This window comes from Haliotis rufescens, unplaced genomic scaffold, assembly GCF_023055435.1.
Source record: "Haliotis rufescens isolate VD_foot unplaced genomic scaffold, xgHalRufe1.0.p SCAF_71, whole genome shotgun sequence".
NCBI classification, from domain to species: Eukaryota; Metazoa; Mollusca; class Gastropoda; order Lepetellida; family Haliotidae; genus Haliotis; species Haliotis rufescens.
Genome location: NW_025964363.1, coordinates 625,154 through 640,467, shown reverse-complemented (window position 1 = coordinate 640,467; position 15,314 = coordinate 625,154). Strand labels below are relative to the sequence as shown.

General features: G+C 41.8%; 1 protein-coding gene across 1 annotated transcript; it reads left to right on the top strand.

Moving 5' to 3' along the window:
- The first annotated feature begins 496 nt into the window (after positions 1–496).
- On the top strand, positions 497–15,072 carry LOC124111579 (transforming growth factor-beta-induced protein ig-h3-like). Its single transcript, XM_048388442.1, has 8 exons — positions 497–525; positions 1,373–1,697; positions 8,508–8,901; positions 12,263–12,465; positions 12,892–13,315; positions 13,595–13,693; positions 13,860–13,970; positions 14,879–15,072. The coding sequence occupies exons 1-8, from the start codon at positions 497–499 to the stop codon at positions 14,989–14,991; spliced, it is 1,698 nt and encodes a 565-aa protein (XP_048244399.1). The 3' UTR covers positions 14,992–15,072.
- Positions 15,073–15,314: the final 242 nt, after the last annotated feature.

Genomic DNA, 15,314 nt, shown 5'->3' with positions numbered 1-15,314 from the left:
TCACCAAGTATATTTGCAATATCTGATTTATCAATTAACAATTGATTCCCATCTTGAAGATGGTGTATGCTTGATTTAGTACCCTTACCTTTGATTTTCTGAATCATATTCCATACCTTGAACATAGGCGTCCGTGAATTTATCTTTGATACATACTTTTGCCAAGACTGGCGTTTGTTTTGATTGAAAGTGCGCCGTGTTTTAGCATTTATAATTTTGAATTTATTTAGATTATGTACAATTTGGATGGCGACGGAAATACTTTTCAGCCTTTTTCAATGCTTTCCTCTTTGTTTACATTCATTATTAAATCATGGTTTACGTATGTGAGGATTTGTAGAGGACTTCGAAATACATTCATCAGCTATTCTATTTAGTTCATCAGCGAAAAGTTGGATAGGGTCTGGAACATCAATAAAAACTACAGGTTTGAGTTCGTTTGTACAGAGTATTTCATATAAAGGCTAGTTGGCTTTAGTAAAATTCCGTCGTGGTGATGGAGGAACATCAGATGGAGTTCACTAAGTAAGTTAGAATCTACAACTGATAAATCCAGACAAGAGTAAGTGCCAGTTGCGGGATGTAGATATGTGGTAGAACCATCATTAAAAATGCATAAATCATTATTTTAGAAAAAGTCTTCAAGTAATTTACCCTTTGTATTGCTGTCAGTACTACACCAAAAGTGGGTTATGGCCATTCAAATCTCCCACAGCGTTTAGGGAGTTGGTCATAAAGTGCCTGAAGATCGGACTGTCGCAGAGAATATGATGGTGGAATGTATAAAGAACACAATGTAAATAACAACATTCAGTTTGACACGGACTGCAACAGCCTGAAGAGGGGTATATAGAGGAACAGGACTATGAATGACGCCCTGACTCACCATAACAAAAGATTCTCCAGTAACCTTATCACCCGGAGGAGAAAAGCAATGGTAGGAGTCATACTGTCTTAAATTAAAATTATCCATTGATTTGAGGAAAGTTTCTTGAAGACAAAATGCTGATGGATTTAAATCTTGAATAAATAGATGAAGGTCATTAAAATTATTCCGAAGGCCTCTTCAGTTCCATTGCAGTAAGTTAGTAGAACAACTCATGGAGGTTCAATTGGAGATAGAGATCGAGGGGAAGGTCCTCTCCGTGGAATTGGCGGAGATGGAGTGACTTCCATATCTAGAGGTTCAAAGCTGTTATAAACCTCTACAGGGATTGTCAACGGGGACGGCACCTTTATGTGTTTGAGGGCCCTGAGTTCTTTTTTCTTTAATTGTTTCCTTTTTCTGTTTGCAGTTTTGTTTAATTTCTGTACTGTCTCGGGTTCATGTTCATGTTCACAGTTAAGCACAGTTAAGCACAGTTAAGCACAGTTTAGCACAGTCTGAGGCACAGTCTGAGACACAGTCTGAGGCACAGTCTGAGGCACAGTCTGAGGCACAGTCTGAGACACAGTCTGAGGCACAGTCTGAGGCACAGTCTGAGGCACAGTCTGAGACACAGTCTGAGACACAGTCTGAGGCACAGTCTGAGGCACAGTCTGAGGCACAGTCTGAGACACAGTCTGAGGCACAGTCTGAGGCACAGTCTGAGACACAGTCTGAGGCACAGTCTGAGACACAGTCTGAGGCACAGTCTGAGGCACAGTCTGAGACACAGTCTGAGGCACAGTCTCCTGCTCAGGCTGAATCTCAGTCTGTGAGGGAGACCTGGAAAATTTGATGCTGTCTCCGGAAATTGAATGCAAGAGTGTCTGATTGTCTGAAACCCAGCAGATGTCTGTCTGACATGCACTGTCTACTTTGCGGGTAGACGTGGAAACTGCTGCAGAGTAGGAGAATGAGGAAGGAGTTGCCTGAGATTGAGTTGGCAGTAATTTAATGGCATCTGAAAAAGATGTTATTGGTATATTTTATTTTGAGAATGTGTGACTGTTTCTGATAGATTGGGCAGGATTTTGAAGATGAGAAGTGGCGCCATGCCCAAACTTCTGACACTTGTAACAGCGGAGTGGATTAGGTATATAAACATCCACTCCAATGTTGAAGTAACCGACTTTGAATGAAGAAGGTACTTTAGGAAGGGCAAATGTAAGAAGATAGGTGTTAGTGTTCACAACTCTGTGGTGATCTTTCCTGGTGAATCTTTTCACACAAGTGATTCCTTGAGATTGAAGTTCTGCAGCAATGTGAAATGCCTGTATCTGCTGATGCACGACGGGGGCTGTCTGTCAGTAACGAGATCTTGTCGAAACAAGCTTTGATTAAAAAACCTGATGAACCTTTTTGGAAACCTGTCTTCTTTATCAATACTAGATAGTGTATGCTGTGTAAATCGGACAGAAATATAACTTCAATAATGTGATCTTTACAGTTCTTTAACAGAACTATATTTTTCATGCGTAACAGCACGTTAATTTGGTAATGCGGTTGGAATCAGTGGACAGTGTTTTTTCACATGCGGATTGATACAAAACAGCTGATTCTTGATCTAAAGCTCGGAACTTAAAACATTAATTTCACTCGTGACATATTTTCCGTAATCACTCGTACCTCGTGGGTTATTCTATAATTCTGTATCATGAAATGAAAAATATCAATGTTTCAGTCACTCGAAATACTTCCTTGAATGTTCATCCTTGAATAACATCTGCTATCCTGTCTTCGTGTTCTTTGAATCCTCTATCCATGAACTCTTCTTTGAATCTTCCATTCACGAATTCCTACGTTCCTTTACGCTCCGGTAAAGGCAGTCACAAGTTCTTCATCAGTGATGTCGCCATTGCCAAGGATCGCATATACAGTGATAGTATTGGAATACTTTATCATTGCTTCAAAAGCACCCCCAAAACGTGGTGAATATGGTGGGTTAAACTTCCAAGTAACTCCACGATTGGCCAATGAGGGTTTAATGAAATCCTCATTTAGTTTGTCAACAAGTTGCTTCAGCTCTTTGAATGCTCCTGTGAAATTTGTCCCATTATCTGAAACACAAGCCTCGACAGTTGACCATTCTGTAAAAGGCATTTAGGAATGAGTCGCTATCAAGACCGTACGCCATTTCCAAGTGCACAGCTCTAGTTGCCAGGCACGTACAGAGACAAAGTTAGCGTTTAACTCGTTGCTTTCCCCTAAATTGTATTGTGATGAAAGGTCCTGCTAAATCAACACAGGTTTGATCAAATGAGTATTTCAGTCTAACTTGTTGTAGTGGAGCCATGATTTGCACACCAGGCTTCGCCTTAAGTCTGCGACACCAAGGACATTCCTTTTCATATTCACGGATCTCTTCACGAGCAGAAACGATCCAGTAACGTGAAGATAGTAGAGCAAGGATCTGGTTTGTACCAAGGATGTGCTTTCCATCTTCATGATATTTCTTCACGATTAACTTTGTTACCCAATTTCTTCTGGGCAATACTATCGGGAACCGTGCATCAAATGGGAAAAAAATTTGCATACTGCAGCCTACCTCCACATCTAATCAACCCATCTTCATCAAGTATGGGATCAAGTCCATTGAGTTTACTGCTTGATGGCAATTGTTTCCTACATTCAAGTGCCGATATCTCCTTGGTGAATTCCTCCTTTTGTGCACGACCTAAATGATACATCAATCAGTGCTTCATGACTTAGTCCCCCAGCGATTCTCCAACTTATTTCAGAACGACTGTTGTTCACAAATCTATGAACCCATGCTGTAATCCTGAGTAGTTTATGCCAATCTGAGTGTCTTCTCGGATCTAATCTCCAACACCGGTCACATGTTACCATTGCAAAGAACTGCTTTGTCGACATAACAGGTTTCTTGGCTTCAGAATCATCTAATGTTTGGGTGTCCACAGTCTGCAAAGGCCATTCTGTCACATTCTGTCATTCTGTTCCAGAAAGTCAGGTCCAGAAGTCCATGCTTTGTTCAAATTAGCAACTGTTGTACCCCCAAGACAGGATATCTGCTGGATTCTGAACAGAAGGAACGTAGTTCCATTGACTAGGAATAGTGTTTTCTTGGATAAAGGGTATCCGATTAGCTACAAAGGTTTTGAATTTGCGGCTATGGTTTTTTATCCAACATATCACATTTTGACTATCTGACCAAAGAATCACACCAGCAATATATATTTCAAGAGCTTTGACAACAGTCAAGATCAACTTAACTCCTAATACTGCTGCCATTAACTCCATTCGAGGAATGCTGACTGATTTTAGAGGTGCTACTCGACATTTTATGCCACCAAGCGACTAGACTCTGTCCCACTTTGATAGGTAGTCACGTTGTATACAACTGCCCCATGTGCACTTTCTGATGCATCAACGAAAACATGCAATCTCCTGTTCTCAATGTTGAAGTTGAGTTAAGCATCTCGGGAATTGAACAGTCTCCAACTGTTTCATTTGATTGAGCCAAAGCAACGCTTCCTGTTTCAAATCATTATGAAGCTCTTCATCCCAATCTAAACCCTTGAACTTCCTGCATGATGATTCTTGCTTTGATGATGAAAGGAGCAGGGAATCCTAACGGATCGAATACCCTAGCCATTTATCTAAGAAAACCCCTCTTTGTAAGTATCCAACTGTTGTGTGCACTAGTACTACTGAAGCTAAACTCGTCATCTTTTGCCACCCACATCAGACCAAGTGTTTTTGCAGTTGGCATCTCCTCCCTACCAAGATCAACCTCAGCAGCCCTAATTTCTATGGGAATTTTCTGCAATATCTGAAATAGGTCACCTTGTAATTTTGGACCTTGATGAATACTGTCATTCAATGATACACCTTCACATTTTGCTGATGCATCAAAGACAATGCGAACCTTTGTAGTTGCCCTATCTGGATGCAATACGGGAAAATGAGGTAAGTACCATCCACAAGGTACATCTATTTCATCAATGGACACCTTTTCAATGTAACCTTTCTCAAGATACTTAGATATGATACCATCATAAGTATCCGCAACCTGTTTGTCTTTTGATAATTTCTTCTCTGGGTTACAGAGACGTTTGTATCTACTTCCCAATTGTCCGGTAAAGGACTTGCATTTTCCTTCCATGGAATGCCAATTTGATACCGACCATTCTGGTACCTGATTGTATCTTTTACAGATTCAATGACAGATTCATCATCTTTGGAAAGAATAGATGTCGAAGGTGGAACTTCATCAACTTCCCAGAATTTCTGTAATATTGAACTTAATTTGACTTCCCTACTGTCAGTAAAGTATGTGCCCAAATTCTGACAATCACTTAATCCTAGTATTCTACCAACACACGTCCAACACAAGGGAGTTAACCGTGCTGTTGGCTCACCTTCCTGACCTGGGATATCCTGATAGGATCTATGCAGTTCAAGATAATCCATTCCAATAAGGAGATCTATAAAATGAGGAGATTTTATTTTGGAAACTCAATGCTGTCAAGGTGTTTCCATCTTCCTGCGACCCATGAAGATACCGGGTAGAATAGGTCTTCAGCAACCCATGCTTGCCGTAAAAGGTGACTATGCTTGTCGTAAAAGGCGACTAACGGGATCGGGTGGTCAGGCTCGCTGACTTGGTTGATGCATGTCATCGATCCCAATTGCGGTGATCTATGCTCATGATATTAATCACTGGATTGTCTGGTCCAGACTCGATTATTTACAGACCGCCGTCATATAGGTCGAATATTGCTGAGTGCGGCGTAAAACAACAAACCAACAACCAACCATCTTCCTGCAAACTTCTGCCAATCAACAACCTGCATCTGTCCAGTAACCCGAGTAGTTGTAAAGGCAGATATATATATATATATATATTGTAGTGTTGACTGAACCATCCAAACTCTCTAGTCCAACTTGAACTGACACAGTTTCCAATGTTTCATGTTGCCCATTCAGGACATTAACTGAAACTTTCTCTGTAGGACCCCATAACCCTAATTCTGAGGCAGCAGCTTGATTAATATCAGTCTGTGTGCTGGCATCATCCAATAGTGCATTAACAATAATTCTGTTCTTTCCATTCTTTAGAACTACCGGCACTGTTCGCAATGATACTAGCCCTGACTTGCTAGACTTAGTGGAAGACATTGTGACTGCAGATAGACCCTGACTTCCATGTTGCTTTTCAGTTTCAGGAGTTTCAGCTTCAGAAACATTGTCACAACTTCTCTTTGTTGAGTGAAGAAATCTTATATGAGTTACGGTACAGTTATCTATTCCACAGGTGATTCTGCTTCTGCAATTATTACCTCGATGGTTAGTGCCCAAACACCTGAAGCAAAGGTTCAATTGTTTTGCAGTTTCCCATCTTGTGGGAACAGTCATTGTCTTGAACTATTTACAGTTCCAAAAATGATGAGATGAGTAGATAGTCGTTGACATATTTACGGGGAGAGTTTCCATGTTTTATACATGTTGAGAGTAGATAGTCGTTGACGTATTCACGGGGAGCATTTCCATGTTTTATACATATTGATAGTAGATAGTCATTGACATATTCACGGGGAGAGTGTCCATGTTTTATACATGTTGAGAGTAGATAGTCGTTGACGTATTCACGGGGAGAGTGTCCATGTTTTATACATGTTGAGAGTAGATAGTCGTTGACATATTCACGGGGAGAGTGTCCATGTTTTATACATGTTGAGAGTAGATAGTCGTTGACATATTCACGGGGAGAGTGTCCATGTTTTATACATGTTGAGAGTAGATAGTCGTTGACGTATTCACGGGGAGAGTGTCCATGTTTTATACATGATGACAGTAGATAGTCGTTGACATATTCACAGGGAGAGTGTCCATATTTTATACATGTTGAGAGTAGATAGTCGTTGACATATTCACGGGGAGAGTGTCCATGTTTTATACATGTTGAGAGTAGATAGTCGTTGACATATTCACGGGGAGAGTGTCCATGTTTTATAGATGTTGAGAGTAGATATTCGTTGACGTATTCACGGGGAGAGTGTCCATGTTTTATACATGTTGAGAGTTGATAGTCGTTGGCGTATTCACGGGGAGCATTTCCATGTTTTATACATGTTGAGAGTAGATAGTCGTTGACGTATTCACGGGGAGCATTTCCATGTTTATACATATTGATAGTAGATAGTCATTGACGTATTCACGGGGAGAGTGTCCATGTTTTATACATGTTGAGAGTAGATAGTCGTTGACATATTCACGGGGAGAGTGTCCATGTTTTATACATGTTGAGAGTAGATAGTCGTTGACATATTCACGGGGAGAGTGTCCATGTTTTATACATGTTGAGAGTAGATAGTCGTTGACGTATTCACGGGGAGAGTGTCCATGTTTTATACATGTTGAGAGTAGATAGTCGTTGACATATTCACGGGGAGAGTGTCCATGTTTTATACATGTTGAGAGTAGATCGTCGTTGACGTATTCACGGGGTTAGTGTCCATGTTTTATACATATTCACGGGGAAAGTGTCCATGTTTTATACATGTTGAGAGTAGATAGTCGTTGACGTATTCACGGGGAGAGTGTCCATGTTTTATACATGTTGAGAGTTGATAGTCGTTGGCGTATTCACGGGGAGCATTTCCATGTTTTATACATGTTGAGAGTAGATAGTCGTTGACGTATTCACGGGGAGCATTTCCATGTTTATACATATTGATAGTAGATAGTCATTGACGTATTCACGGGGAGAGTGTCCATGTTTTATAGATGTTGAGAGTAGATAGTCGTTGACGTATTCACGGGGAGCATTTCCATGTTTATACATATTGATAGTAGATAGTCATTGACGTATTCACGGGGAGAGTGTCCATGTTTTATACATGTTGAGAGTAGATAGTCGTTGACATATTCACGGGGAGAGTGTCCATGTTTTATACATGTTGAGAGTAGATAGTCGTTGACATATTCACGGGGAGAGTGTCCATGTTTTATACATGTTGAGAGTAGATAGTCGTTGACGTATTCACGGGGAGAGTGTCCATGTTTTATACATGTTGAGAGTAGATAGTCGTTGACATATTCACGGGGAGAGTGTCCATGTTTTATACATGTTGACAGTAGATCGTCGTTGACGTATTCACGGGGTTAGTGTCCATGTTTTATACATATTCACGGGGAAAGTTTCCATGTTTTATAAATGTTGAGAATGGATAGTCGTTGACATATTCACCGGGAAAGTGTCCATGTTTTATACATGTTGAGAGTAGATAGTCGTTGACATATTCACGGGGAAAGTGTCCATGTTTTATACATGTTGAGAGTAGATAGTCGTTGACATATTCACGGGGAAAGTGTCCATGTTTTATACATGTTGAGAGTAGATAGTCGTTGACATATTCACGGGGAAAGTTTCAATGTTTTATACATATTGAGAGTAGATAGTGGTTGACATATTCACGGGGAGTGAGGCTCTGTTTTTACAGATTTAGTATATTTAATATACCTTGTAATGCACGATTGAGCGTTCCGGTTAGGGTTAAAGTCAATCCGTTCACACCGATAAGAAAGACAACTTCATTTATCAGAATTGTATTATTGGTAGAAGTTCGAATGGCCAAGTGACAATCTAAAAATACATCCATTGATTATATACCTGTTGGTTGTGTCACGTGACCTGGTGAAAAAGATAAGACCACAATTGGAGCAATATAAGACCCTTGGAAGCCCTGGAACGCCCCACATCGCCTGGATCACCCTCGTCTGGATCTCCCTACATCGCCTGCATCTCCCTCGTCTGGAACTCCCCACATCGTCTGTCATGAAGTGGCTTGCAGTGAGCTTGGTCCTGACCACCTTGAGTGTGTCGCTTGCCTTGCCTTTCAGTCGCGAGGCTAGCAACAGGGAAGCACTCATTCCGCTGGCTCACAGTCTGGGAGCAACACGCTTTGTCCACTTCATACACGAAGCCAACCTCACTGCCAACTTTACCAAGAAGGGTAAGTGGTGCTCAGTCACCAATCACAGACCAGGCCACACAGCTGACCATGTTGTGTTAGGTGCCATATCTAAAGAACGAAGCTGAAATGTGGGTATTTGTGATAACGCTGTGATATTGATGACGTTGTGATAGTGATGACCTTGTGGTGTCGATGACGTTGTCATATTGATGACGTCATACTGATGATTGTGATGTGATCTTAATGACGTTTGGATATTGATGACGGTGTGATACTGATATAGAGGATATGCCATGTATCGAGTGAAATGTTATGCTTCTCTCTTCGAGTGCCGTGGGAAAAGGAGATATTTTCACTCGTGGCTATGTCACTTGTGATAATATTTCCTTTCCCCAGGTCACGAGATGAGAGGACCGTGATCGTTCACGAGACACACGGAATATCCTATTTATCATATACTTTTTGTGTAGTTGTCCATCGGAAAATGAAATTGTGTCATTACAAATGTGAAACCTTGAAACGTAAATTCTCCCTACCTACCTCACCACCCCTTGAATAACGCGATTTAAAAAAGTAGTTTGGTGTTTGCAAAATCTTAAAAAAATATGCTGAACAACAAAAGTTCCTGTGACAATGAATAAGATTTAATGCAAAGTTATGTTTTTTACCAAATCTGAAACAATTTCGGTTTGCAACAGATAAAAGACTCCTGTAAGTGTTCAAATGGTTTAATTTGCCACACTGAATTCAGAAAATGCGTGATTTCATAAAAAAAACCACATGAACATGCCAAAATGTCAATTTACAAATCAATAGCGTGTGTGTCCACCTCTGGTTGCGATGTAAGCAACACATCTTCGTCTCATGGAATGGACCAGGCGTCGCACAATGTCCTGTGGGATATCTGTCCATATCTGCTGGAGCATGTTTCGAAGTTCCTGGAGTGTATGTGGTTGACGTCGAAGGCGCCGATCCATCTCATCCCACATGTGCTCAATTGGTGAGAGATCAGGGGAGCGAGCCGGCCAGGGGATGGCATTCACGTTGTTTTGTTGAAGAGAATCCTGAACAAGTCGAGCAATATGAGACCTGGCGTTGTCATGTTGAAAGGTAATGCCTGGGCCATGACGACGCAAAAACGGTAGAACAACAGGGCCGATGATCTCGTCGCGGTAGCGCTGTCCGTTGTGATTTCCCTCTACCACTATCAAACGGGTCCTCTGTCTTGCTGTAATCCCACCCCATACCATAACGCTGCCGCCCCCGAACCGATCTTCTTCCATGACACAATGATTGACGTAACGTTCACCTTGACGTCGGTACACTCGAATCCGTCAATCCCTGTGGCTGAGGTGAAAACGAGACTCGTCAGTGAATAGAACTTATCCCCACTGCATGGCCGTCCAGCGTAGACGCTGTCCGCACCACTGTAGACGTGCTTGACGGTGGTTTCCTGTCAAAATGGGACGTCTGGCGGGTCTTCTGGAGACAATCCCTGCACATCTGAGGCGACGACGTACGGTTTGTGAAGATATTCGTCGAAGGCCAGGGATGCTTCTTGCAGTCACTGTTGCTGGCTGGAATCGATTTGGTAGGTGTGTTGTTCGAATCCAGTTGTCTTGTCGATTATTGGTTACGCGTGGCCTGCCACTCCGAGGATGGTGTCTGACTGCAAACTCCAAATGGTGTTTCTGTGGACGTTAAATTGTCTTGCAACATCACGTTGACTCGATCCTGCTTCAAGCATACCAATGGCTCGCAGACGCTCATTTTCGGACAGGCGTGGCATTTCGTAATGTTTAATAATTGCTTTACAATGCATATGGGATCCTGTTAACGCACATGTTTTTATACCCATTCTTGGGTAATGAAATGCATGGGGCTTGCATAAAAGTAATCTTTTGCATGGAATGCATGCTTTTCTGTAGCAGTTGCGTTGTTGTGACTTGATTCCATACATGTACTACAATATTGAAAACCAAACTATATGTTTGAAAAATACACTAAAATATTGGTGTCACAGGAACTTTTGCTGTTGAGTATATAAACAAAAGTAACAAAAAAGGGTCACAAAAATTCTGTATTATACATATAGATATGATTATTTACAAAATCAACTTTAACAAAATATATTCTCGAAAAGAACGAAAAGCGAAAGAATATACGCTGGTCAAGTAACAAAAATGGCGTTTTGCGAAACGAACAGTCTCGATTGACGAGTTAAATGAGAAACTTACAGTTTGTAACTAAACATTTTCAAGAGAATACGAAACAGCATGAAGCGATATTATCTCCAAAAATGACCATCTGTTATTAATATGCCTTGTCAATGTGGAACTAACGCAAAAAGGAAGTCATCACTTTGTATACGGGCCAGACACTTACGATAAAGAGAGACAATTTAAGGGAAGGTAACTCTTGTATGACAATAGTTCCGCCAAAGTGTTATGTTCACAGCAGTGAAATATCAAGTGTTATGTTCACTGCAATGAAAATATCACTTTCCCTAACTTCAGAAAACTCAGTCTTTCAGTATACAATAGAACGTGATATTGATTACGTTTCGGAACTGATTACGTGTTGATACTAGTTTTGATAACGTCGTGATATTGATGACGTAATATTGCCGACGTTATGATGTGATCTTAATATCGTTTGCATATTGATGCTGGTGTGAGATTGATGTTGGTGTGACATCGATGACGTAGTTATATTGATAACGTGATATTGATGACTTTTTTTTATATTCACGACGTTCTGATTTGATAACGTCGTGATATTGATGACGTTTCGAGATTGATGACGTGTTATAGATGACGTTGTGATATTGATGATGTTATGATATTGATGACGTTATGATGTGGTCTTAATAACGTTTGAATTTTGATGTCGTGTGAGATTGATGTTGGTGTGACATAGTGGATGATGTAGTGATATTGATAACGTGATATTAAAGACTTTCTGATGTTGATGACGCTGTGATTGGGATAACGTTGGAATATTGATGATGTTTTGATATTGATGACGTTGTGATTTGATAATGTTGGGATATTGATAACTTTGTGATATTGATGACGTTGTGATATTGATAACTTTGTGATATTGATGATGTTTTGATATTGATGGCATTGTAATTCGATAACTTTGTGATATTGATGACGTTGTGATATTGATGACGTGTTATAGATGATGTTTTGATATTGATGATATTGTAATTCGATAACTTTGTGATATTGATGACGTTGCGATTCATACCCGAATTAACTGTTAGAATTTAGGAAGGGTGTTCGTGTGGAATGGATTAGACGTGGGCATGGACACCGTCATTGGGGGTCGAGGTAAGGGGTAAGTATACTCACTACGTGCGAGAAATATAGAAGACATTTGTGTCTCTTTGTAGCCGGGAACTTCACCCTGTTTGTGCCGGACAACGCCGCATTCAAGGATCTGTCCAGAAATATCTCAGGAAACAAGACCCTGTTAAAGGATCTCCTCCTCTTCCACTCTGTCAAGGGAACTTACACAAGAGACAAGTTCACCCTGGGGAAGAAGATTCGGACTTTGTCTGGCAAATACCTTGTCTTCAACGTCACCAAAACCAGGGTAGGACTGACTGAGTGAGTGAGTGAGTCAATGATAAAAGTTGATGGTTGTATGTTGTTTGTTTTGTTTGTTTGTTGTTTAACGCCGCACTAAGCAATATTCTAGCTATATGATGGCGGTCTGTAAACAATCGAGTCTGGACCAGACAGTCCAGTGACTGACATCATGAGCATCGATCTATGCAATTTGGATACGATGAGATGCGAGTGAGTGAGTGAGTGAGTGAGTGAGTGAGTGAGTGAGTTTGGGTGGGTTTTGAGTGAGTGAGTGAGTGAGTGAGTGAGTGAGTGAGTGAGTGAGTGAGTTTGGGTAAGTGAGTGAGTGAATGAGCGAGTGAGTGAGTGAGTGAGTGAGTGAGTGAGTGAGGCAATGATTTAAATTCATGTTTGTATGTAATAAAACTGCCACGTTCTACTGTTGTTTCAGGCAGTGCTTGTAAACGGGGTCAACATCACCAAGTTTAATCAGAGAGCCACAAATGGGGAAATCTTCATCCTTAGCAAGGTCATTCTCGAGGGATCAGGTCTGAAAAACGCAACCAATTCCACAAAGTCAAATGTGGTACTTGGCCATCAGGTTTCTATGCATTGCCGTAATGGCACACAGGGTACAAACTGCACTCACCATGGAAACGGTACCCATAGCAACGGTACTCATGGCATCTCCACATTATGCCTCAACGGGACCTTGGGTGTCAACTGCACTCACCATGGAAACGGTACCCATAGCAACGGTACTCATGGCAACATGACGCATGGCAGCATCACTCATATTCTAAGCCGGGCCTATGGCCACTACAGTACCTTGATTGCGGACTTGATGAAATCTGGTGTCTGGAGCGAGCTCGAGAGTAAGTAACACACTTACTTCTTTCAGACATTGTGTCACTGTTTGGAATTGTTTTCTTGTCAAAGTGTGCAATAATCCTTGACTCCAGTCCATGTTCTGAGTGTATAATTATGGAATGATTAGCATAAGCCACGTTAATATAATACATTCCGTTATTAATTAAACTAACACATTAACTTGACGAAGAAGAACTTTGTCATACATCCTCTACCCGTTGAGATACGGCAAAGGTAAGATACAGTGATAAAACACGTATTGCTGACCTTGTCTCTTCCTGTAGGGCCTCAAGTGACCCTCCTCGCGCCAACCAATGCAGCGTTCAGCAAGCTCCCGACAGCCTACAGAAACAACCTTGACAATCACGCCAAATTCCTGGAGAGTACGTGCACCTCTTTATTTGGCATTGCACATCATCCGCACATGACTTAATACCAACTGGATGTTTCTTGTAATGATATTTACCTCCAGTAAAGGTCCAGCTGTATTGAAAGACCAATGACCATATCGTACACAGTGGTGATGTGTGCAACGTTTGGTATTTTCAGGTACCATGATGTACCACGTCCTGGACGGCATCCACGCCCCCACCTCTCTGCACCAGAACGACATGCTCACCTCCCTAGAGGGACATCGTATCCACGTCTCCATGCAGAACGGTGAGACTCATATCATGGTACACAAGGCCAGTACACTTGGCAGACACAAGCCGGTATACTTGGTAGACACAAGTCAGTACACATTGAAGCCACAAGCCAGTACACATTGAAGACACAAGGCCAGCACACATGGTAGACACAAGGCCAGTACACATTGAAGCCACAAGCCAGTACACATTGAAGACACGAGTCAGTACACACGGTAGACACAAGCCGGTATACTTGGTAGACACAAGCCAGTACACATTGAAGACACAAGGCCAGTACACATGGTAGACACAAGGCTAGTACACATGGTAGACACAAGGCTAGTACACATGGTAGACACAAGCCAGTACGCATTGAAGACACGAGTCAGTACGCATTGAAGACACGAGCCAGTACACATTGAAGACACGAGTCAGTACACATGGTAGACACAAGGCTAGTACACATGGTAGACACAAGGCTAGTACACATGGTAGACACAAGGCTAGTACACATGGTAGACACAAGGCTAGTACACATGGTAGACACGAGTCAGTACACATGGTAGACACAAGCCAGTACGCATTGAAGACACGAGCCAGTACACATTGAAGACACAAGCCAGTACACACGGTAGACACGAGTCAGTACACATTGAAGACACAAGGCCAGTACACATTGAAGACACAAGCCAGTACACACGGTAGACACGAGTCAGTACACATGTCATCCACACAAACACGGCAGTTGTTTAATACCGTCTGACTACATTCACAGGTTTGGATAAGGAACATCCCTGAAGCAACTTATGGAAAAGGCCCGTATGTACATCCATGTGATAGTACGTGCCTTACCACACATGCTTGGAGGCTGTATCCGCCTGGCACTCCAAGCCCTGTTATTGTCATGTTGAACTGACTGGAAAACCATTTACATTGCAGGTCACGTGCATCAGTTCAACAAAGCCAGCATCCTGAACGTGATTCACGCCACCAACGGCGTCATCTACGCCCTGAACGGCGTCCTTCACCTGCCAAGCAACCCTATTGTGTGATGGAGATGTAGAGGTACCCCTGTAAAAGTGATGCAATACTGCTTGATGTAGAATGTTGCAATAAAATGTTACTGCATCGGCTGTAAGCTTCCTCCTTGAACTTATTACACATGCCGCAGCACTAAATGTCTGCAACGTCACCTTATTACACACCTCAACGCTCAATGTCTGCGACGTCGCCTTATTACACACCTCAACGCCAAATGTCTGCGACGTCACCTTATTACACAACTCAACGCCAAATGTCTGCGACGTCGCCTTATTACACACCTCAACACTAAATGTCTGCGACGTCACCTTATTACACACCTCAACGCCAAATG

Bases quoted from the DNA above. Each gene is read 5' to 3' on its own strand.
- LOC124111579 (XM_048388442.1), top strand. From the start codon at position 497: ATGGAGGAACATCAGATGGAGTTCACTAA. The intron at 526-1,372 runs GTAAGTTAGAAT...AGTTAAGCACAG, and splicing joins CATCAGATGGAGTTCACTAA to TTTAGCACAGTCTGAGGCAC. The intron at 12,466-12,891 runs GTAGGACTGACT...CTGTTGTTTCAG, and splicing joins TCAACGTCACCAAAACCAGG to GCAGTGCTTGTAAACGGGGT.